The 24,372-nt window shown below is 38.6% G+C and overlaps 1 protein-coding gene across 3 annotated transcripts in view; it reads right to left on the reverse strand.

The window, feature by feature from the left end:
• The window catches only part of LOC129751542 (protein tramtrack, beta isoform-like), a 69,148-nt gene that overhangs the window by 13,965 nt on the left and 30,811 nt on the right, over positions 1-24,372 (reverse strand). For 2 of the 3 annotated variants that reach the window (XM_055747096.1, XM_055747097.1), the window contains exons 2-4: positions 16,367-16,670; positions 11,011-11,836; positions 327-5,901 (exon numbers count right to left, since the gene is read on the reverse strand). In XM_055747096.1, the coding sequence (XP_055603071.1) occupies positions 4,457-5,901; positions 11,011-11,836; positions 16,367-16,504 (2,409 nt within the window). In that variant the 5' untranslated portion in view covers positions 16,505-16,670 and the 3' untranslated portion in view covers positions 327-4,456. Of the gene's footprint in view, positions 1-326; positions 5,902-11,010; positions 11,837-16,366; positions 16,671-24,372 lie in introns of those variants that run through there. The other variant, XM_055747098.1, reaches the window with a different exon arrangement.

The following is a 24,372-nucleotide window of genomic DNA, read 5'->3' on the forward strand; positions in this document are numbered from 1 at the left end:
GTAAAACGTCGGGTCGGTATACTTGTGTTTTTTTTTTTGGTTGTTTCGAAAAACAATTTTCATCCCTTTTTCTGCTTTTACTGAGCGCTAGTTGCAAAATTATCAACTAAATAGTATAAATGAATAACGCGTGCCAAAAGGTGTGTATGGTGGGTGTTTTGCTAGTAGTTTTGTGATCGAATTGGTCCTAGGGTGCCTCCGAAATTAAGGTTTGGAATAAAATATTAGGATTTGCATTTCAAAATTGCAACTACCTAGTGTGCGAACGTGTGTGTGTGTGTGTGAAAGCCTTAAAACGTAAAATTGCACTATCTACCTTTGCATGATTTTTTTTTGTTTTTTTTTTTATTTGTGGGGTTTTTCTTCAATATATTATAATAGCCTAGTTGTTGTGTTCCTATCTGATTAGTGCGGAGGTGTGAGGATCGGTGCTCGCAAAAAAAAGAGCTTTAGTAATGTTACATGTACATAAGTTAAAAATAGTTGCGTTTGTCCATAACAAATAATAATAATAATATTTTTTTAATATGTATTGCAGTACTAGTTCTCCATTCTAAATCAAACTATTAAATATGTACAGTGGGACATTTTAAATTGTGGGGTGAGGAAAGTAGTACACAGTTAAACAATAGAAGAAAAAATACAACAGGTAGGTACATTTATAAAAAAAAAACAACAACACATGTGAGGTGTTTTTTTTTAGAATTCTGGTTATTCGCACAATGCCGATAAAAAGCACGGTGCAATGCCAGTTTAAATATTTGATTATAAGCTCACTAAAAGCAAGTGTTTAGCCGCATGGGCTCAGCACTTTTATTCCGTTTTCAAAGGGGTTTCATTTCTCCATCGTTTGTAATTGTTGGTATAAATATTATCTCTAGGCTACTTCCCGCTTTACACATTTTGCTCCTCTGATTGTCCTTAAACGCTAATCCTTTTCTTCACACAAAACAAACATTGTGTGTTATTTCAACCTTTACTAGTACTAGTTAGTGTGCTTACTTAGTTAAACCGTATTTTTCTTTTTTCTCTAGGATTAAAATTTTGTTTAAAATATATGTATGTATAATAATAGACTCTTGGTATCCTACCTAAAATGCCAAACACTTTGTTAGTAGTTGGTTTATTTTGTTTTATAAATTTTCATCAACCAATTTCAATTTTTGAAACATCAGGATGAGGCAGATGGGTTTAAAGGAAGTTGAGAGACGAAGATGATAAAAACTACTAGTATCTCAGACTTTTAAATGTTACACTTCTATGGTTGTTGATGTGGGAAACAAAAAATTATCAATCCGAAACAAGAAATAACTTTTAAGAAAATAAACTAGGGAGGAGATAAACAACAAAATAAACAAACATAAAATAAATGAGCTAGTTAATTTTTAAAGTACAGAAAAATTTGGACCAAGATTTGAAAAAACTATAACATAAAACGTAAAGTACAATCACAGAATAGGTGTGCTTCTGCCGTTTTATTCTACATCTACTATCAATAGGGATTGTTTGGATTGAATTTCTAATTTTAACTAATTTATCTTTTTTACGGTTAAGCAACGAAAATTTAGTTGAAATTTCTGTTTCCAATAGTAGTACGATGTGACAATGAGGATGTGTATAAACCTTTAAGGTTTTTTTTTATATTTTCTCCAATTGCTAGTTACATAAATCAACTTAAAAGCTTTGAGTACGGATGCAAGCAAGCTTTTTGCAACATGCTCCTGGAATGGAGATTTGATTTGTGTTCGAAAAAAAAAAACCGAGAGAAACCTTCTTAACGGTGACTTCCCGTAATAATAAATTAAGGAGCGAAAGGATGTTCCCGGTAGCAGCTTGCCAATTTTAATGGAAAACAAACTAAAACAGAAAAACATTTAAATGAGAGTAACGATCTGCGTCACTCTACCTTTGACGAAAAAAAAAAAAAAAAACGGCGAATGAGACGCGATAAAAATAATTAACAACTTCTTTTGCGGTTTGATTTTTTTTTATCTTAAAGGACGTCGCTCGTTAAAAAAAAACATAAATACGGTGCTCGAACCTAAGAAATGGGAAACTTTAGACTTAAGATGCTTCTTTGTACACATACACTAATTAAATATGCTGGCTGTCTGGTTGTTGTTGTTGTTCCTTTTCTTCGATTCATTTGGTTATTTGGTTGTTCTTTTGATGGGGAACTTTTTCATCTACTATGTAAGTGTATAACTAAAAATAAACGTCTCAATCCGGAAGTGGGGGATCTCGTCTTGCCGAGAAATTCACTCCCATTGGGAATGAAATCTTGAGCAAAGAAGGACCTGCCCCGAACTATCTCGGCATTGATTGTATGGGAAGACTTGCGTGAAGTGGTTGTTGTGTATGTTATATTTTTTTTCATATTTCAACATTGCTTTGCGTATGGGCAACGCGCTCTAACTTAAAGAGGGATATGTGGGTGAAAGAATTGTGACCAGGATGTTTCAGGAGAAAATATAATGTAATTATAAAGTTTTTCTAAAATTTATAACAGAGATCTTCAAAAACTTTTTTCTAGGTGCTTAGAAAGTTATCTTGGAAAAAATGTAACTATTTTTTCCTATCAGCTTCTGATAGAAATCGATTATCAAAACTTCTTAGTAATTCTGGCAACACTGCATAATGTTATGAAAATATCATGTGAATTTAAATCAATGACCGACATTTTCGAATACTGTTTGCCTTAAACGTTAATTCTTTTTTGACACGAATGCCAAAGCGTTGGTAAAGTGTCACAAATAAACAAAAAAAAAGTTAATTCTTTTAGAATCAGTGCTACAGAGTAACCGCAAAACTACGAATCAATTTTTCTCTGTTTTACCGACTGGTTGTTTACCGAAACTTCGGTGGGAATTTCCAGTTGCTCGTTAAAAATAGCTAGTCTTTCGTTGAAAAATAACCGATTCTACGGTAAAAATTACCGAATGCTATGTAAAAAAAAAAGCAAAACGTTCTGAACTGGCCAGTTATTCGCATGTTAAGAATTTGGTAGATTTTCCATTTACTGTGCTGGTCTCCTGTTTTATTTGGATTTCACTTCGAGCGAGTTCACTCGTGTTGGTAAAAAGTGATTTGATGAAATTTTGACACTAGCACATTTTTAAAACTTTACCATGTAAAAACATTTTCAAGATTTGCGGCCTTCAAGATTTTTTAACACAACACGTGTTCTATTTTCGCATTCTGTGATGCCAGTTTAGTTCGATTACGGCTGAAATAGAAACAGTGTTGTAAAAAAATTCAACACCAATTGGTAGAAATTTTGACATTTTGAAAATTTTACCAAGCAAAAATGTTTTCAAGATCTTTGGGCGTTGTATTTTTTTACAGTACTGTTTTTATTTCAGCCGTATGTGATAGAAATATTGCTATTTTTTCATCACAGCATGCGAAACTGCAACACGTGTTGTTAAAAAAACTTGAAGGCCACAGATCTTGAAAATATTTCTGCATGGTAAAACTTTCAAAATGTACTACATGTGTCAAATTTTCTACCACTTTTTCGCAACACGAGTGGACTTGCTCTTATGCAGTCTCAAAAACGATTCGAAAATTGGTAAAAAATGGACATGAAAACTTAAATTCTTAAAATAACGAATTTTCCAACTTAGCTTTTAAACCTGAAACAATCCATGGTCTCAATCCTGCCTTGAAAGGAATCCGTATGTGTCTGTGAGGGGAAATCGGTGAATTTTTGTCTAGTTAGCTAACTAAAGTTCTTTTGATAATGACAAGTGACTTGAAAGTGGTTTATTTTAAATAATAAAATAAAGTTTACTTTTGTAAAAGGTTAACCGATCGAACTTGACACATGTTTTAGAAGGATGATTTGTAGTATGTGTGCATTAATTAATGAGATTAGAATTTAGGGGACAAATTTTCATTTTTTTAATGTTTCTCTCCTATCCAGCTGATTGATTCAACTTCTATCCTAAGAGTTTGGGATAGATACGCGACCGTTTGTTTTTTTTTCCTCTTGCAGTTGCTCTGTACAATTCCAATGCTTAAAATTACAAATACCCTTTAGAAGGAATGATAACGATCTTTCTTTTCCGTGTGTCGTACCTTAGTATGCATGTGTGTGGTTGCGTTTGTGTGCTTTGGCCCGCACGCGGGCTCGCCAAGCAATAGAATAATTAAACAACAGAACATGTAAAAAAGTGTACAGTTAAAAAATAAAAATAATAATAGTAAAACAATTATTGCAGCTCTCTCTGTGTCTGTCTCAGTGCCCGGTTGTTCCCTTCGTCGCAGTCGACGACGAAGTGGAGTTGATGGGCTTTTGTGCGGTCCGGCCAGTGCCGGACTTTACTGTTGTTGCTTTAGTGTTGCTAGCCTCTTCATGTTTCGTGGTCAGTTGCTTCGCTTTACTGTTGGAATCCTCGTGCCCTCGGAGCGAAAGTCGCAGCGAAGTTCGACGTCCTTCGCTCCGAGCGTCATATCATTGACTACCGACGGTGGCCGTCGGTGCCGATACGACGGAGGATACGACCGGGGAAGCAGTCGTTGTGCCGCTGCTGCTGCTAGTGGTCGTGGAGCTAGGTGAAGTGACCGGGGTGCTGGATGAAACCGGAGATCCGTCCGAAGTGGGGGGTGGTGGTGAGGGGCTACTAGGCTTCTCTTGGAATTCTTTCTTTATGGTAATGGTTCCGGCGGTTGTCGGAGTAGTCGTGGTTGTGTTGCTACTGCTGTTGGAGGTTGGGGCAGGTGAGCCGTTGCTGTTCGGAGGGAACAGAACTCGGAGGCTGGCAGATGCGCTAGGATTCTTTGGTTGCAGACCGACTGCATTTGCGACGGCATTTATGATAGCTGCACATGGAAAGGCTCCAGATCCGGCGGACACTGGCGTAACGGGAGTAGCGGGTGGAACCGGTGTCGTTGACCCATTCGTACTACTATTGCTGTTGGTGTTCACGTTCATGGGAGTTCCTTCGCTAGTATTCGAATGCTGTGTGAATTCCTGCTTGTGGATAATCTTCACATGAGCGGTCATATTATCTTTCCTAGTGAACTCCTTGAAGCAGTACGGACACGGGTAGACTTTAACATTCCGCCGATGTGATGTCACATAGTGCCGGCAGAAGTTGCTGATGTGGGTGTAGACTCTCGAGCAAACCTTGCATCGATACACGTGGTCGCCCTCTTTGGTACAGAAATCCCGCACACTTCCCTCGGTATCGTCGATCACAGTGTATTTGTGCGTCCGGCTGCCCTCGCCCCCGGCCCCGGAACCCTTCGTCGAGGGTGAGTTTGAGTTCGATCGAGCGTTGGGCGATCCGAGCACACTGTTCGAAAACATGTCGAACATATCGGACGAGTTCAGCCCAGACAGTACACTCGAGATGTGCAACCCCGAGGCACCACTGTTCATAGCAGTCGGGCCGGATGTCGAGATCAAGCTTTCCTGCCGATTGTTGTTCAAGTTGTTCAAAATGGTCTGCGTCGCCGTGATCCCATTCTGCAGCTTGTTGCCCATCAATCGTGGTCGCTTCTGGAGCTTTGGTAGAGACTTTGAGGTCAAAATACTGGCTGCGGCTGCGGCAACGGCCTGGCTCGCCGTCAACGGTGCCAACTTGGGCAACTGGGTGTTCAACAGGGACATGGTGGGCACAACATTTATCAACGGCATCCGGCCGGTCGCCGCCTGACTTCCCGGCTTGGCATGCAGTGGCGGCGGGAAGCTACTATTGCTGATCGAATCTACCCCACCACTACCCTCACTGTTCTTCGGATCATACTTGAACTCCACCGGTTCGTCGTACTCGTCCAACAGTAGCTGCGGTTCCATCAAGCTCGAATTCAGTTCCCGTTCCTCGTCCGAGTTCATATTTTCCTCGTCCTCGTCGTCCATCGGGGCGTCCTCGTCGTTGAATGAATCTTTGGAATCTACAAAGACACAAGAGAAAAAAGGGAAAAATCCAACTCCAATTAGTAGTCCAAGAGGTCGGTATCGGTATCGGTAGAAAATATATCAATAATTCCAAATTCCCAGGCCGCATTTCAGCAAAAAATTAATGGTTCCGGTTTTTTTTTGTGTGTGGTTTTAATATCAAAAATGGTTCCGATCTGAGAGTAGGTACAAGAGTATGTTTTTGCCAACACCAACAGTAATAATTAGACACGGATGTTTTTTTTTTCGTTTGTTCTGTACAGGTTTTTTTTTTGCGAGTGTGAGCTTAAAAACTATTAGACGATGATTTTCGAAAGTTGTTTTATTTTTTAACATAAATTGTCAACGACATCCTGTGTGGTTTTGTTTTGCTGCTGTTGCTTACTTGTTTTTGCCGCGCGCCATAGAGCAGATTAACGATCATCGGGGAAAAGCTAAAAGGGATCACTTCCTTTTTTTTTTTGATTGGAGACGATTTTTGTATGGTGTTCCTATTAGACTGCTCATTACGTACGATGGAGATGGCATCGATCGGTTTCGTTTCATTGCAGGAGGGGTGAAGAACTGAGTGATTGAAACAAATGATCTGGATTTTTTTCTAATTTTATTGTGTTCATTTTTGAAGTCCCTTCAAATTATATTATGTTGCTTTCATTCTTTCTACTTTATCTGATGATCATGGTGATGAATTCGTGAAAGTAGGTACTCAATTGACAAAAAGCAAATAGAACTTAATTAGAAGCGTTCAAAGTTGAAATTTGGCTGAGTTAACACAGGTTCTCCTGTGGGCTTATTTTTGGCCCTCAAACGAACTTCAAAAGTTCTAATGACCAAATTAATAAAATATGAGAATTTATGTATGTGTCTACTAGATCGCCCCAAATTTGTGTGGGAAATTGTTTTGCGCTGCAGGCTAAAATTGATCCTAGGCCTGGTACAAGATCACATGCCAAATTTGGGCCAGATCGGATCACGGGAAGGGGTCGCTTAACGAGCCTAAAGTTTGTAAGGGACTTTGAGACATTTTGTTCAAGAGGAACATGAAAATCCAGTTTTTCATGAATAACTTTGGTCCCCTTCGGCCGATTTCTTTAAAAAAAAAGTTTTTCTTAAAGCCTAAACTATGGAAAATATTTTATCCCAAGACTGCATTTCGATTCGACTTATGATAAAAAAGTTATTAAACTTCAAAAACGGGGTACATTTGTTCAGGGTGATATTCATCACTGTTAATGCTGCGTCAAAATGTTCAAAGCGGTGTATCTCATTAATAGTGATGAACATCACCCTTAAAAAGGTAACTATTATTTGAAGCTTAATAACTATTGTGTCTTAACTTGAATCGAAATGCAGTCTTCGGATGAAATATTTTTCATAGTTTAGGCTTTAAGAAAAACCTTTTTCAAAAGAAATCGGCCGAAGGGGACCAAAGTTATTCATGAAGAACTGGATTTTCGTGTTCCTGCCGAACAAAATGTCTCAAAATCCCATACAAATTTCAGGCTGGTTGAGCGACCCTTTCCCGTGATCCGATATGGCCCAAATCAAATTTGGCATGAGACCTTGTACTAGGCCTAGGATCAATTTAAGCCTGCAGCGCATAACTTTTTCAAATGTCGGGTCATTTGGGGAACTCTAGTGTCATCTCAAGTACATAATTACAAATTTGATAGGACATTTAAAGTTGATTGGATGTCACATTGGCACCAATTTGGAACTTCCATAAAGTTTGGGTGGAAAAAATGCTGATATTTTTCATTTTAACTCGCGACGTGTTCTTTCTATAGAAATAAGTTTATGAGTCCAAGGCAGTTCAGGAAAAAGGATTGTTTTGAATCCAGAAAAGGTACAAGGAGTTTTTTTAATACACCATGAGAAAAAAATCCAAATAAATGTCGAGAAAACGGTTGAAATCGCAAAAGCTTAAAAATTGTTTTTTTTTAGTTTTAATGGCGGTCCCAAATTCGAACTTTTCTAATCGTTTAAGATCAAGAGTTAAAATTCGTTCAATATTTTTCAATTTGTTTCATTATTTTTAAATTTTTGATTATTTTTTAATTTTAAAAACATTTTTTAATTTTTTTATCTAGTTTTTTTTTTATTTTTTTCAATTACCTAGTATCTTTCTATTTTTTATGTGTGAGTTTTGTTTTTATATTTATATTTTTTCTACATTGTCTTCTACATTTTGTCCAGAATATTTTTTGTATTTGGCCTGCCTTCGACCAGACCGAACTGAGCGCCATTAGAAAATTTGAAAACAACAGAATCTATTTCTCCAGTTATTCATATCCTTGATCGCAAAACCGAATACGAATGATTAAAATGAATTCCTTGAATTATAAACTATTGATTCTAGCTCATAAACATCGAAGGTTTTGTTTCTAGATGAAAATATTTGCACATGAAGTTCAAGTGTCTTGAAAAAATGCTGATGGCGTTCAGTTCGGTCTGGTCGAATCCCGACCATTTATTCATTTTTTTTTGTTTTTCAGAAGTCACGTGAAACGCTCTTGAAATTCTCCTGTTTTATTAAATCATTTATATGTCCCTTTCTAAACATTTTGTTTTTTTTCTGTAAGCTTTTATTCAATAAGCCGCAGGCCGTGGCTCAGAGGATAGCCTTCAAATTTTCTAAGCCAACGGCCATGAGATCGAATCCCGGTCACGGCACACATAGTACAAAAATTTAAAAAAATAAAATTTGTTCAATATTTTTGGATTGGATTGGATTTTGTTTATTTATAGAGGATTTTAACCATCTTGGTCATTCTTCCTCTTGGAAAAAGAAGGTTACATAGTTATTTTTAAATTTAAATCTTACTTAGTATGTTTGCACATTTTAAAAACTTTATAAGTTTATCTTCATTTGCAGTGTTCAATGCTGTTGCGATGTCATGACCTATACCACTGCTTTGCCTTTCCTTCGAATAACGCCTACATTGTCCGATTATATGGGCCACTGTCAGTGGCTCATTACACGAGATGCATGTTAAAAGTCCTTTTGTATCAATATTTTTGAATTTATTCAATTATTTTGAATTTTTGATAAATTTTTTTATTTTTAAAACATTTTAAAAATTTTTTGGTTAACTTTTTTTTTTAATTTTGTAATTGTTCAGAATTTCTTTTCATTTTTTTTTATCCCATTTTTCTTTTGTTCAGATTTTTTTTTTAAATTTTTTTTTATCCCATTTTATAGTTTTTAGAAGTCACGTAAAACACACTTGGAATTTCCTTTTCTATTTTATCATGTTGTATATGTTTGTTTCTCATTATATCGTGTCCATTATTGAATCGCACTTAAGGAACTTTAATAGAAATTCCTATTGCGAACCTTTATTCAGCTAGTATGGAACTTTGAAAGCACACATCAAATGGTTACTAAACATTCGATCGTTTAGGGGATAAAGCTGCACGTGATTGACGAAGCTTTTCTTTCGGAGCACATCGAGTAAAAACCGTTTCTTCTAGTTTCCACCAAATTTCAGAAGGGTGTTAGCATCAACCGAATAAATGTACAGGTGCGGTGAAAACTAGAGAGAATGCATCCGACAAAAGAAAACCCCCATCAACCAGATTAAGCTTCCCCCCGTTTTTTTTTCGGTAATAATCAACCAAAACAACAAAAACTAACAAAGTTTATTACTTCCTCCTTTCGAAAAATCAAGAAAGAAATATTAGTTTTGACAAGTCAAAATAAAATAAAGGAAAAAATACACTCCAGTTCCCCCCGCCTTTCTCCGGACGAACCGATCGAGATTTCAGCCTTCCCGTTTCGTGATTATAAAGAGCTTACAAAGAAACTGACTGAGTTTGTGTGTCTGCTACTAGAAGGTCGGTGGGTTGAGGTTGAGATTGAGCTTTTGAGGTAGGGTACGGGGTACGGTACTACTACTGCTAGGGTATATTAATGGTGATTGCTTTCTTCGGTTTCTCATTAATTTTCGACTGGGCTGCGGCGCCTGGGAAGCCGGAAACTCACCTCGGCTCGACGAGAGATTGCTTTCTGTTTCCGGCACTTCTCTTGTTACTTCTCTTCTTGTTTGCGTGTGTGTCTGTGTGTCTTTGTTTCTGGCTCGGATATACATTTGCATTTCCGGTGCACTTTTGGATTTCGACTCCTGGGTCTCACTCGAATTTTGAAGTTTGAATCAAAGACTTAGTGACTAAGAGGGACAAAAAAGGTGACGGTGACGCGTGGCCCCTCCCATCTTTCCCTCGATTCGATTCAGCACGCGAAGGGAGACCGGGCTAGGGAGGGGCCTTTTGATTGATTTTGTTTCTTTTTTGAAACCCCGCGGTTCAGTTATACGGTACCACGCGCGACTTTTTTTTCTTCCACACGAGAAACAATCCCTTTTAGCTTTTCCGGAGTTAATAAAATAAAGTAAAAAAATAATATTTATATCACAGTTGTAGAAGAGTAAAGATTACCACCCCTGCAGGAGGAGGAGGATGAGAGAAGTGTTCCGAGTTGGGTAGTTTTTTTTTATTGTTTTTGTTATAAATATACATGGGGGGGACTGTAACAGTTGTTATACATAGAGAGTTATAGTGAGGTGAGGGGGGTTTAAATTATCGTGTTGTTAGGTAAGACAGATTTCCTTTTTCCATGCCGGGGGAGAAGGCCCGGAATTAGAATTATACTATGGGTTCACATGGAAGTCACAACGGGGGGATCACAATGGCGGTAGGAATTATAATAGAATAGACAGACAGGGGTACACCACCAGCAGGAGGGAGGTGCACCTCGAGAGAGTTCGAGCGAAGAGAAAGAAGAAAATGGTGCTGATGATGATGATGATGATTGTGGTGCTAGGGTTAATGAGCGGGGAAAAACTATTTCTCCTTTCCTGCGCGAGCGTTCCGAGCAGCGCTCTATGCATACAACAGCACAGCAGATTACAATCGGATAACGGTGAATTCCGAAAGATTGCGGATAGGTGTGAAAGAATGGGTGCAAAAGGAACAAGATTGTTGTATGTACACAGAGTGGTGAATGGGATTGAATATTTTTGTGGTGAAAGGAAGAAGACTCCGAACCCAACACGCGGAAGACGGAAAGAAGCAACGAGTGGGCAACGACCCACTGCTACACATACCTGACATGCTGTTTTCGTTCCGTAGACTACTGGCCGAACTCTTGGCATTGTTCATTGCGTGACTGTTGTTGTTGTTGGTGGCACCGGTGGCCGAGATCGAAGAAGAGGCGGGGGCTTTGCTGCTGGCTGATTTGTTGTTAACGCTGTTGTTATTGTTGTTAACCATCGGGGGGCTACCGGAGGCATCCATCGAGTCCTCGTGGTCGTTTTCCTCGGAACGGCTGATAACATTTTCATCGTCCGAGCCACCCATTTTGACGTCCATGACCAGCTCCGGGGAATCCTGGGGTCCATCACTTTCATACCCATCGTATTCCCCATCTCCTGTATCGCTTCCGGACAGCTTTCGCGGTCTAACCCGCTTCCTTCTCTGTTGCGAAAGGGCATTTCCCAAGACCGGATTCGTGAGCAGCATACTCTGACCGGCAGCGGATTTCTGCTTCGATTGGCCCTGCTGTTGCTCCCCTCCCCTAGTGGACGTCGTCGTCAGCTGGGTGTTCCGACTGGCGGCCGCCGCTAACTGTTGCTGCAACTGTTGATTCTGTTGCTGCTGTGATTGGTTTTGGTTTGTTCCGGCGGCATTGACGGCCGCTGGCGGGGGTTTGTCGTCGTTCACCTCGGTGAGACCCTTTATCCGGAGGCTTTCCGCCACCCGCAGGAACGCGGCCAGCCGGTCCTGATCGACGGACACCTCGCCCCGGTACATGAAGTCCAGCAGACATTTCATGTCTTTGTAGGGTACATCTTTGAGGATCACGATCGGGTCCTTTTCCTGGTGCCCGACGAAGATCGCCTGGAAGTACGGACTGCAGGCCGATAGGACCATCTGGAATAGAGGGAATAAGAAAAAAATGGTGAGAATTCTATCGGGAAATGTCCTCTTTTTACACTAAGTACTTTTTAAAAAAAATTTGGGCTTTCGTATGATCAAAATATTTCTTAGAATTAACTTCAGTAGAAGCGCCCTTTAAATAAGTCAAGGGTGCCTTCATTTGATAGAGTTTACTCTCCTGAATCTAAAATGTTTCTATTGAACTTACGATAGAGAAAAATATAAAAATGGTGTTCGGGTTTTGATATTGTTAGAATCATGTAAGGCCTGAAGAGAATTCGATAGCCCGAAGAGGTAAACAGATTTCCGTTAGCTACGCAGAGAGCAGAGGGGTATTCGATACATAGGCCTGAATAAGGCAAAGAGGTATTCGATAACCTCGAAGAGTGTACAGATGTATTCGTCCCGAGGAGGCCTAAGAGCTATTAGATAGCCCCGAAGATGGCAAAGAGCTGTTCGTTTGCACTTAAGAGCACAAATAGCTACCCTGTGGAAGGCAAAAAAGCTATTCGATAGTCCTGAAGAGAGCAAAGAGACAGTCGATAGCCCCGGAGAGGGTCAAAAGCGTCAAAAGGTATCGAAGAGGGCAAAGAGCTATTCGATAACCTTATAAAGAGTGTCCACAATGAAATTGCCACACTATGAAGTTGCTTTAATTTTTCAACCATTGGGTAGAATTTAATGAAAATTTGGGTGGATTTAGTTCATAGTGCAAGTGCAAGTTTTAAAGTTCTGTGAACAAAACTCGTGGAAATGGAGTCGAAAGAACAGCTCGTGCGTGATAAAATCTTGCGCATTCATCACGAGAACAAGGATCTCTCGCATCGCTAAAACATTGGGAATCGCGAATTCCACGGTGTCGCGAGTGATTAAACGGTTCGAGGAACGATTGATCACCGATCGGAAGCCCAAAAATCATAACCACGCAGTTGGGGCCTTCAACCGAAACCCGAACGCCTTCGTTCGGGATGTGGCTAAGAAGATGCACCTAAGCCGAAATTTTGTCCAGAAGGCCAAAACTAAAGCTGGGCTACAAGGTTCAAGGTACAAAAGGCCCCAGAACAAATTCGCCAAAACCCGTGGAGTTGTACCTCAACATGTTGACGAAAGTTGAATGCTGCATCATGGACGACGAAACATATGTGAAGGCCGACTTCAAACAGATCCTCGGCAACCTGTTTTTCATGGCCAAGGATAAGTTCAGCGTTCCGGAGCATGTCCGCACTCAGAAGATGTCCAAATTTGCGAATAAATTCCTGGTTTGGCAAGCCATCTGCACGTGCGGGAAGCGTAGTACATCTTTCGTGACCCAGGACACGATGAACGGACAGCTGTACATGAAAGAGTGCCTCCAGAAGCGGCTGCTTCTTTTCCTGAAGGCCCACAACGTCCCAACGTTCTTTTGGTCGGATTTGGCCCCATGCCACTACTCCAAGGACGTGCTAAAGTGTTATGCAGACAATAAGGTCAATTTTGTGCCGAAAATGTTCAACCCTCCCGACAGCTCCGCCCCATCGAGAATTACTGGACGATTATGAAGCAGCACCTTCTTAAACGACCTAAGGTAGTGAAGACAGTCGAGGAACTGAAGAAAGTATGGGTTTACATGCAAAAAACGGTTGATACGCAGGTTGTGCAGAATCTTATGGCCGGGGTTAAGGCCAAGGTGCGGGCATTTGCGTATGGACTGTAAATAAAATACGAGTAAAATGGTAAAATGAAGTTTAATAGTTATTTTTAAATCCCTGAAAATTTGTTGGCAATCGGAGGAAAACTCGAATTTTGCGAATCAATTTTGTATGTGGCAATTTCGATAGCCCAGAAGAGAGTGAAGTTTTTAGGAGTGTTCGAAAGCCCTAAACAGAACAACGAGTTATTCGATAGCTCCGAAAGGAGTAAAAAAATGATGAATAGCCTTGTAGATCTGTTCAATGGTACCGAAGAGGGTCAAGAGGTACTTTTAAGGGTAAAGGAGCTAATCTCTAATCACAGAAAGGATAAAGAACTACTACTGCTACCTTCTACTGCTGCGTCATCCTTCTGAAATCTGTTTAAAAAGGTCAGTGGTTTAGGGAGAGACTGTTTGCCGTCCCTGGAAACAACCTGGTAAATCTTTTGGTGAGGTCTACAAGCCCGCTTCCGGGCCTTGTAAGGGGTCTAGCCAAATCTGTGTGAGGCCCTCAAAATAGCCTGAAAACCATGAAAAGTGACCGTATATTCCGAAGGCAAACTCTTTCCCATGAGTTGAGAACATAAATAGTTTGGATGGGACGACTAAAGCTTGTAGCGTTATAATTAAGTATTTGTGCTCGTTTAATTCTGAGCGTGTAGTGATTTGGTTAATTCGAGCCAAAATGAAGTGTTAAGAATTAAGAGTGTGGAATGTCAAACACGCACACAAACAGAAAAGTAAACAAAAACAAAACAACATCGTTGTCGGAAAAGGCCCTAAATTGTACGACAAAGTTCGTTTTAGCTCCCTTTTCGTATCATCCGTTCATCCAAAAGCTGTTGCCCGTAAAGGACCGGACCACTCCGCTTCAGCTGATTGCAGGTGAGCGAATAAAAGTCGGTTGGTTAGCACGAATCGGACGTTAATTCTCCCCAACTCCCAGGCAACGGTATTGTTGAAGGCGACAATATCCTGCCACGACGGGTCATGGCCAAACCAAACGAAGCAGAAGGTAGAACCAGTTTTCCAATACCGACGGCCCCCACTGAGTGAGTGAAGAATTAGTGCTGCAGAAATTCTTGAGAAACAACGAACCAACGTTTGATTTTCTATAGGGCCGTTGTTTGGGATCTGGAATCGTTTTTTTTTGCGAGCCGATCGGCCGTCGCATGGCCAAGCCAGAAGCAGACGTTGAAGCTGCTCCGGGTCATTGTCGTGCACCCGTGGAGCAGTGCAGCCAGAAAGGGCTGCCAGATTATGTGATACCTCAGGAAACCGAGTTGTGATACGAATGTTTGTGCGTTTTGGATGTTGTCTTTGTAAATAAAGGTAGGAAACGGGCCCGTGAGTAATAATGTTGAGCCTAGCTTAGGTTTTTAATATGTCGTACAAGTAAAATGTGACTGTATCTACGAAGTTTTGGATTTTGAGTGTTTGTGTTTTGGGTAAAAGTTAGTCGTGCAGCACACACTAAATTCAGTGGTGCTCACCTTGTTTAAAACTAAAAAGTAGAGACGCCACTCAAGTGCACCGATGGCGGTAGAAGTGGAAGCGAAAGTGCTTATATGGAGCTGAGAAGGCAAGTGGCTGACGAAGTTTCGGGAATGGTCCCGATGTTATAAAGGCTTGAAAATGCAGAGTAGAAGTTTTAACGACTCGAAGGGAACGCCCAGCTGCTGAACCAGGAACTGATTCACTCGTGATTCACTTTATAGCTTATACACATTTTGTAGCTGACCTTAATCTTCATGTTAAGCTTAATTCAACTTATGCATTAAGTGCTTGACGAAGTGCTACCATAATTCGTTTTCCAGGTCAAAAGAAATTTACTAAAGATTTGACCAGTTGAAATTTTTTTAGAATTTCTAATTCTCTGTAAATTTTAACTTCACATGACCATTTCCAAAGCTAGTTCGAACCAGTTAAAACATTGTGTTTTTTCTCTGGAACACATCTTATCACAAATTGTCACCGGGTGTACAATTCGAAGATCCTATCGGTTTTAAAAATTGGACCTGGGCGCCCTCGGGACGACGACGACGAATCCCTGCTGCTGATAGCACGTTTTCTGATACAGCAAATCGATGGTTGGTCCGGCTCAAACTTAAGGGAGGTATGAAAAGCCAAACAGAAAAAGAAACCCGTCACCGTAACAGGAGAAAATCAATTCTCCTGATAAGGAGCGCCGTCGATGGCTAACAAAACGAGTAAGGAAGAAAAAAAAGGCTGTGTCGCACCGCGACGCAGCAGATAAGCAACCGCATTGGTGATGGTTGGCTAACTGTTGCGGTTGTTTTGTGAAAGTTCAATCGATTTTGGGTGTGTCGTTGTCGTCGGTTCGGTTCGATTTGTCCAGGGATGGCTCTGGAAAAAGGACTTTGTTGACCGAACCATCTATCGAAACAGGTCGTTGAGCTGTATGCGTACTTAGGAACAATATGATAACAACAAATGCACATATAACTGCCTGCCTGCGGTTAGCGTTTTACTTTCCAACTCTCGGCTCGATGAGATAAGAGCACAGCCTAGCGCGGTACAAACTTAGATAAGACGGAATTGTGTCCACAGGACGACACAAAAACTGGCGGTAATGGGACACAAATAGCGTATGTCTGGAGGTTGATTCTGTTGAAATTATTCTAAATTTTTCCTTTCCCAAAATACCCCTGAAGTTATACTTGCTAAGAACTATTAGTTTCAGCCTGACTCTCACGTTGAGGTCTCCGAAAATAACGCTCCGTCTCACTGCCTACCTTAAGGGGTATTTTTGGCTCTAGATTTCTAGTTTCGCGTGAAATTTTAATTCCGAATGTGTATTTTAATAATTGAATTTTAAACTAAAAAAAACTTACCTTGTGTGCTTTCAGGTACTGCCCCTCGACGGCCAGCGTCACGTCGGTGAAGGTTTCCGCGTGCAGCAGCTGGTCGAACACCGACAGCATGTTGGTTTGGTGGTTGTTCCACCGGAGGCAAAATCTTTGGGATGACATGGTTGCTGTGTTCTGGTTGGTTTATGCTAAAGGCTAACTGTCAACTGTTTGTTTTCCGGAACCGGATCCGGGTACGTGTTTGTTTCGTTTTCGTTCCTGGTGGCTACCACAGCCGTTGATGAAGTGTGTTTGTTGTCACGCGATTCAGAACGTTTGGGTTCTGCTCCTGTGAAAGAGATAGAGAAAAAAAAACCAAGAATTAGAATTGTTGCGCAATTTCGAAGCCCTCCGACGACGACGGCAACTAACTACAACGACGCTGAAAGTCCCTTTCATGGCAAAACCAGTCTTGGGACGACCAACCAAGCAGGGATTGGAAGCGTCTCGCGAGAATTCTACATACACCCACTTGTTATCTAGAATGTTAAGCGCGAGCGACTGCCTAATTTGTAGCGTTCTGCAGAACGCGTCGTCGCTGCCTCGTCGTAGGATTCTTCCATGTTTTATGCTAATGATATGTAAAAAAAATGTGACTCAAGCTATTGGGAGGAATTTTTTCGTAAGACGCAACTAACTGCTGCAAGGTGCGGCTTCAATAATTGGTGCGCGCCAGCCCTAAGATGGGGAATCCTTGAAGGTTTGAATTGCAAATTCAAATAGAAGTTACCCCCACTGTTGGATTTACACCTCAATTTGGTAAACCACTGCCGAGAAACTGGGAGCTGCTAACTAAACAAACAATTGTTGTTCGCTTATATAAGTAAAATCACCCCCGAAGGAATCGAGCTTTTAAACTGAGACGCTGGAAGATTTTCGTCGATCATCATCATAGGAGGACGACGACGACGACGATCACAACCTAGAGGATGACACAGCACTCGAAAAATAAGCTAACTATAAGCAAAAGGTGATAAATAGTGTCCATGACAGCAACGCAAAAGAAAAGATGACCAAATACCAGGCATCATCTTCACCGAGACGTCCACGTAACTAATCAAACAAATCAACAAGAGCGACAGGACCGTAAAGCATCGGTTTGTGAGCCTGTGGCACCAGGAGATGAGATCTATCGAGAGTCCGATTGTTGAAAAAATCGAGGAGGATTACTTCATGTTTGGTATGTCAACCTCGTCGAAATTAAGTGAGCAACAACAACAACAATCGCTAACGAATTCATCGGATCGTCGAACGAATTCTGTCAGTTTTGTTTGCTCAACTGATTTGTTTGATACCTGCCCGGTTGCGCGAAATTGGTATAATTCAAACTGACAGCATCCTATTAGGGAGGGTTGTTGTTGTATCACAACTTTCGCACCTGACCCAACCTGGAACAAGTTGAAGCTAACAAAAAACCGGATATCAATCTCAACGGTACCGACGATGGCTTGGACCATTCTGCTTTCGTGACCTTGGCCACTGAGTGGGTAATCTGTCAGGAGGCGGTGCGGCGTCAACGGTTGGAATGAATGAATATTTATCTCGTTCACACGAGGTTCCACATCTTTGGCTTACGCGAGAAGACCTGCTGCTCCGAACCCCAGCAGCTTGATTGAAAAAGCATGAAGAAAACATAATATGCAAAATAATTTCCCTCTATGCGCGCGATGGCGACCCTTCACGTCGTCGATCTCATCTGGTCTTCGTCATAGTCGGCGTTGTCCGGAGGTATCAATTAGGCATGTTTTTATTTCCTTTTTTCGTTAACTGCATACTTCACTCGGTAGTTTCTTCGACACTAATCTACACCTTCAAGTAAGTTTTTTCTCGCCTTTGAGTTGTCTCTTAGTGTATAAGCGTTTCTCGACACAGTAAGAGACTTAATTTTTATGTTTCTAATGTGGGACAGTCGAATCATCTGCTTTTCCTTATGATAAGTAAGCATCAAACGAGGTAACATGAATAAATGGCTCCTCCATTGTCCTGGAATATGGACGTCTATAATTTTACATAATTTTATCGAGCAAACGTTCGAAAATGACTTTTTTTTAATCGCGCTCAGTAAATACGCGCAATTATCTTTTCGATTTTAATTTAATGATTAATGGCATTTCGGTGAATTATACATTCTAATAGGAAGAATTTCAAATGAAAGTCATGAAAATTATAGACGGATAGATTAGATTAGGAAGCATGAAAGGTGTTGAAAATGAGCCAAGAGCGTGATTTGAGAAAACTTCTTGCCGCACAAGACCTTCTTCCTATTAGAATGTATAATTCACCGAAATGCCATTAATCATTAAATTAAAATCATAAACCAGCGGTGATAAACTGTTAACACAAAATCAATTGGCAAAGAAAAGGGGGGAAATATGGGGAAATAAAAATGCAGTTCACTAATTGATGTGCATGGCTTAAGAAGTAGGGACGTTGACGGTTACTCAAAGTGCGCGAAACAATAAAGTAGTAGCGTCGCCGTGCAAACAACGAACACCCGAAAACAGCTTACACATCGATCGAACCAGCTCTCGCAATAGAAAACTTCATCTGAGCCGGCCGTACATTTCCTTTTGTCCGATCGGGGTACGAAAAACACGTGCTTCGATCCATCCATGTATCATTGTATAGATCAATGCAAAGTCAGCCTATCGACTTTGCTTCTTCTAGACAATAATACGATGTGGGACAAATGGTCTTGTGCGGCAAGAAGTTTTCTCAAATCACGCTCTTGGCTCATTTTCAACACCTTTCATGCTTCCTAATCTAATCTATCCGTCTATAATTTTCATTACTTTCATTTGAAATTCTTCCTATTAGAATGTATAATTCACCGAAATGCCATTAATCATTAAATTAAAATCATAAACCAGCGGTGATAAACTGTTAACACAATTATCTTTTCGGTTTCGTCAAACTATTTTGCTGATTATTCATTTAAAAAATCTGATTTTCTTTTGCGCTTGAATGTCAATTTAAAACAAAGATTTCAAGTTGTTATTTATCAAAATCGGTTGAAAATTGAAGAAGTTATGGCTACTTTACCATAACTGAAATTTTTGGAGTTTTTAATAATTTAACGAACCGCAGTACACTTATCATAGTAAAGGAAGAATGAAACATGATAAATCTCACTCGCTCCGAATCAAAATTATTTATTAGCTTACCAGAAGGTCACATGCCAAGTTTCAGGAAGATCTGACCATAGGAAGGGGTTGCTTAAGTCTCAAACGTGAATAAAATTTTGAGGTATTTTGCCCGGAAGGAACGAAAAATACTGGTTTTTCATCAATAACTTTTTTCATCACTACCTGATTGTTTTTTTATGGTTGATTTTCTTAAAGCCTAAATTAAGACAAATATTTTATCCGAAGACTGTAACTCGATTGGATTTGAAACAGAAAATGTTTCAAGCTGTTAGATTAAAAAAAATCGCAGAGAAAAATAAAAAAATAGTTGAATAAAATTAAAAGATTTTTTTTAAATTGTACATATTCAAAACGTTATTTTTTATTTTTCTTCAAATCTTTGCCCTAAAATCATTGAAAAGATGAATAAAATAGATTATTAAAAAAAATATAAAACATTAAAAAAAACATGAAAAAATTAAAATTAAAAAAAAAATCTAAAAAATATTTAAAAAAAATCGAAATGATACAATAAAATAAAGAATTAGAAAGAAGAAGAAGAAGAAGAAGAAAAAAGAAGAAGAGAAAAATAGAAAATTCGTGTAAAAATAACAAGAGGTATGAATTTTTTTTATTATTTTTTTCAATTTTGGCATTCATAATAACATACATATTAATCGAAAATCAGATGAAACTTTAAAACACTAAAACAAATTTGAGAAAAAAAATCAATAAAAATCTTTTAAAAATAAAACAGTAAAAAAATTATTGAATAAATTTTTTGAAAATTTCTTAGAATGGTATCAGGTATGTAGCAAGGTTGCCGAAATTACAGAAAAATCTCTAATTTCACAGAGTTTTGAGCAAATTTTCATCACAGAACACAGAATTTTGAAAATATTCACAGATTTGTTTTAATTGTGTACGTACACGTAGAAAAAAAGACGACTGCATCCAACTAGAAATATAATAGATTCAACTATACATTACTGGTTGACCCTCACATTTTACTAAATCATGATAGATTCAACTGTAATGATATAATTGATTCAACGGTTAATATGATAGATTCAACTACAAATGTATGATTGATTTTAGGCATTAAACTATAAATATAGTAAATCCAACTAGGCAGCTCGTGTTTTCCAATGGCAAAACAGGAGATAATTAGCAAAGGAGGTATATTTGGATAGCACATTTGCTTGTTTAGATGAAATTTTTTCCTCTTTCAGGTTGATGTGCTGACCGATTAATATATTATTCGATGTAAACATAACTTTTTTTGTGCTTTCAAATAAACAAAATATTTATTAAACCAAAATAAAAATAAAAATAAATGTAAGAAAACTACATAAAAAAAACAATCATAAAATATTGTTGAACGCTTAAAATCAATCATAGAAATATATTTGATTTAATCATATTGATAATTAAATCAACCATAGCTGTATTGTTGAATCTACAATATATTTAGTTTTTTTTTTGAAGCACACAATTTGTGGCGTTTAAATAGCTCGGGGAGCTGACGCTGGAAATGAAAATTAGAGATAGTTTTTGGAGAAGGAAATTTTAAAGTTTAGAGAAGGCAGCGTAGAATAGTGAGCGATCATGAGACGATGGTTAGACCATCATGCACTTCATTATATCCATTCCGGCTGGATATGGACAGAATGCAGTTCAAGATAATAAACCAACCCCTCCTGATACCAGTTGGAGGAAGAACAAGGGTGGGTTCGAGACTGGCCTCTACTTACTCCCCAAGCATCTCGTCGGCAACTTATGGGATTTGAACCCAAAAGTTTTTCTTGGCGATACCGGGAATCGAACCCAGTACGCCTGGGTTACCAGACTCGCGCCAGCCTATCCACTAGACCACATCAGCGCTGTTGAATCTACAATATATTTAGTTGAATGCTAAACATCAATCAGTATATACAGACCCCGTTCGTTTTTGGCAACATTCGATTTTGGCAACATTCGAACGGTTTTTAGAAGCGACATTACCTTTTAGTTTTTTCTATAGCAGGACCAATATAATTTATACAAACACCAAAAATACGTTTTTCAGAAATGGTGATAAAATACAACAACAAAACCAAAAGTTTTTTTTAAAAATTATAAAGCACTCAAAAATTACAAAAATATGAAAAATTTAAAAAAATCAAAAACAAATTCAAACAAAAGCCTAAAAATTACAAAATCAACTTAAAAATGATGAAGAATGACAAAAACAGCAAAAATGCTAAAAAAACAAAGATTATAAACAAAACAAAAATAGTGCAAAATGCATAAAAAACATGAGAAAAAAAACCTATAAAAATTCTAAAAAGGGTCGGAAATAGACTTAAAATAACGTTAATGATAAAAAAAATAGTTATTTTGTAAAAATAATAGAAAAAAAAATCAGATAAAAAACCGTTCGATTTTGGCAACATTCGATTATGGCAACACAAAATGTTCGGGCATGTTGCCAAAAACGAACGGGGTCTGTATATAGTTGAATTTATTATATTTATAGTTGAATCAATCCTAGAAATGTATTTGAAGCTATCATATTTGTAGTTGAATTCATAAAACCAATCACACAAATATAGTCGAATATTCAATTAACATAGTTGGTCAAGAATCAATCATCGATTTGATTGAATATAGGCGAAATATTGTTGACGAAACATTACTTTTTTCTCCGTGTATTTCCAAAAAAATAGTTTTATTTAAATATGAGAAATCCAAAATTCATATTGAAATAAAACTATTTTCTTGGAAATACACAAAGAGAAAAGTAATGTTTCATCAACAATATTTCGCCTATATTATATCATATTGGTGATTTGATTCACGACCAACAATGTTTATTGAATATTCAATTATATTTGTATGATTGGTTTTATGGATTCAACTATAAATATGATAGCTAACATTGTTAATGTTAATTGGTTTTCCTAACGTAAAAAAACACCCAATTTTTTATGACTTTCCAATGAAATTAATGGAAATGAAATTAAAAGAAAACCATCATAGATTTTAGCTTAGCTTAGCTTGATTGACTACTCACATCCACCTTAAGTCATTGAAACCGAAATGCCGTTATGAATTCGGATATACATTATATAAACTTCTTGCTTTCCAAAGTTTGTTCCATCATAATAGTACTAAAGCATTTCGAATTCCATAACCGCTGGTGTGGCTCAGTAGAATAAATTCTACATCACCAATGGTTGCTACTCCGTGATAAAAGAAAACCATCATAGATTTTGTTTATTAAATCACAAAAAGTCAGATTTTTTTTCCTTAAAAACAAAGAATTATTTTCGGCAACATTGGTATGTAGTAGAAAAACAAACACAAAATAAATGAAAAAGTAAAAATGGATTAATTTTTTAATTTTATTTAAAGAAACATGATTAAACTTGAATAAAAAAAACAAAAAAAAAAAAAGGTTTTTTTGAAGTAAAATGTTTTTTTTTTAAATATTGCAGAGAAAACAGGAAAATAACTATTAAGGCGATTTTCATCGTTAATTTTCAAACGCCCGCCAATATTCATAAAAAAATAATTATCAAAAAATTCGATATTCTCCGCAAGAATCAAGATAGAACAAAATAACTTTTGTAAAATTTATTAAAAATAAAATACAGTCAAATTAACGAAAAACATATAGTTACACTGGTAGCTTTTACGATATTTTAAACCGTCTACCTACTGCATAAATTGTGAATCCGTTTAGAGGAAAATAACTGTCAAAGAAAATAACTTTATTGACATTTAAATAGGAATTTAATGCCAAAAATACATATTCATGGTTTTTACAACAGTACAGGGAAAAGCTTGTGAGGTACCTTTCAAGGAGCGGTGAAAAATTGCTATCTTTAGATAAATGTGTCATACTTTCTTCATGGAATCGCAAATTCATCCAGAATGGCTCTTAATGAAAAGAAACTAAGCACCACCGAAATCAGGACCATTTTTCATTCAACCTTTCCATTTCCGTGAAAAGGCGTTAAAAGAAGACATTGAATCAACAAATTTTCGATATTTAAAGTTTTTAACAGCGCAAATGAAACAGGCTCAAATACTTTTTTTTCTTGACAGATGTTACGAGCCATTTTCGATGTGAAGCAAAATTCTAGGCAAACAAAATCCGGCGCACCTAATTCCAGCAGCAGTGGCCTGGCTAATCCGAGAGGCGCAAAGATACATATCCCCACGGATTTCTCATCAATCCGGCTGACTATGTATTTATATTCGTACATACATATGTACAGCTAGCTAAATCTATCCGCAGGGAAGTAGAATGACAGAAGAGAAACTGCTGTTGCTGCTGTGATGATGATGATGATGAGATGACTTCCGGAAGTGCTACGTTTAATTATAGTAGTCGTCGCGGTCGTCGTTCCCCGAGTTCTCCTGGCTGATTCCCGTCCTCGTATTGCTGTCGCCTCGCTTGGTTGAAGCAGAATCATCCTCCTCATTATTTCCAGCAGGCAGAGGTTTGTTCGTTCGGCACCAGCTTAGATTAGCTCGCAGCCAGAGCACGCATCCTCCCAGGGGCAGTTCCCGTGGGGTGCCCTTTTCCTATCTGGCCCGGCATATTTTTTTCCTTCGTCCGACCGACGACGCTTTGTCATGATATTAGAAGGCGATTTCCCTGTGCTGCTGCCGCGACGATACCAATGTACATGTGTGCCGTGGCGGATATTGGCTAAACCAACACCATTGAGCGACCCAACTGTATTCGTTCAGCCTTCCATCGTTTTTCACCTACTCTCGGGGGGACGACCGCCCGCCCACCACCGCCCCGCGTGAATAGATACGCTTTTCTATGCGGTGGACGCGATAGGACGTGACGCGACGCGGAGGAAAAAT

This window comes from Uranotaenia lowii, chromosome 3 (assembly GCF_029784155.1).
Source record: "Uranotaenia lowii strain MFRU-FL chromosome 3, ASM2978415v1, whole genome shotgun sequence".
NCBI lineage: Eukaryota > Metazoa > Arthropoda > Insecta > Diptera > Culicidae > Uranotaenia > Uranotaenia lowii.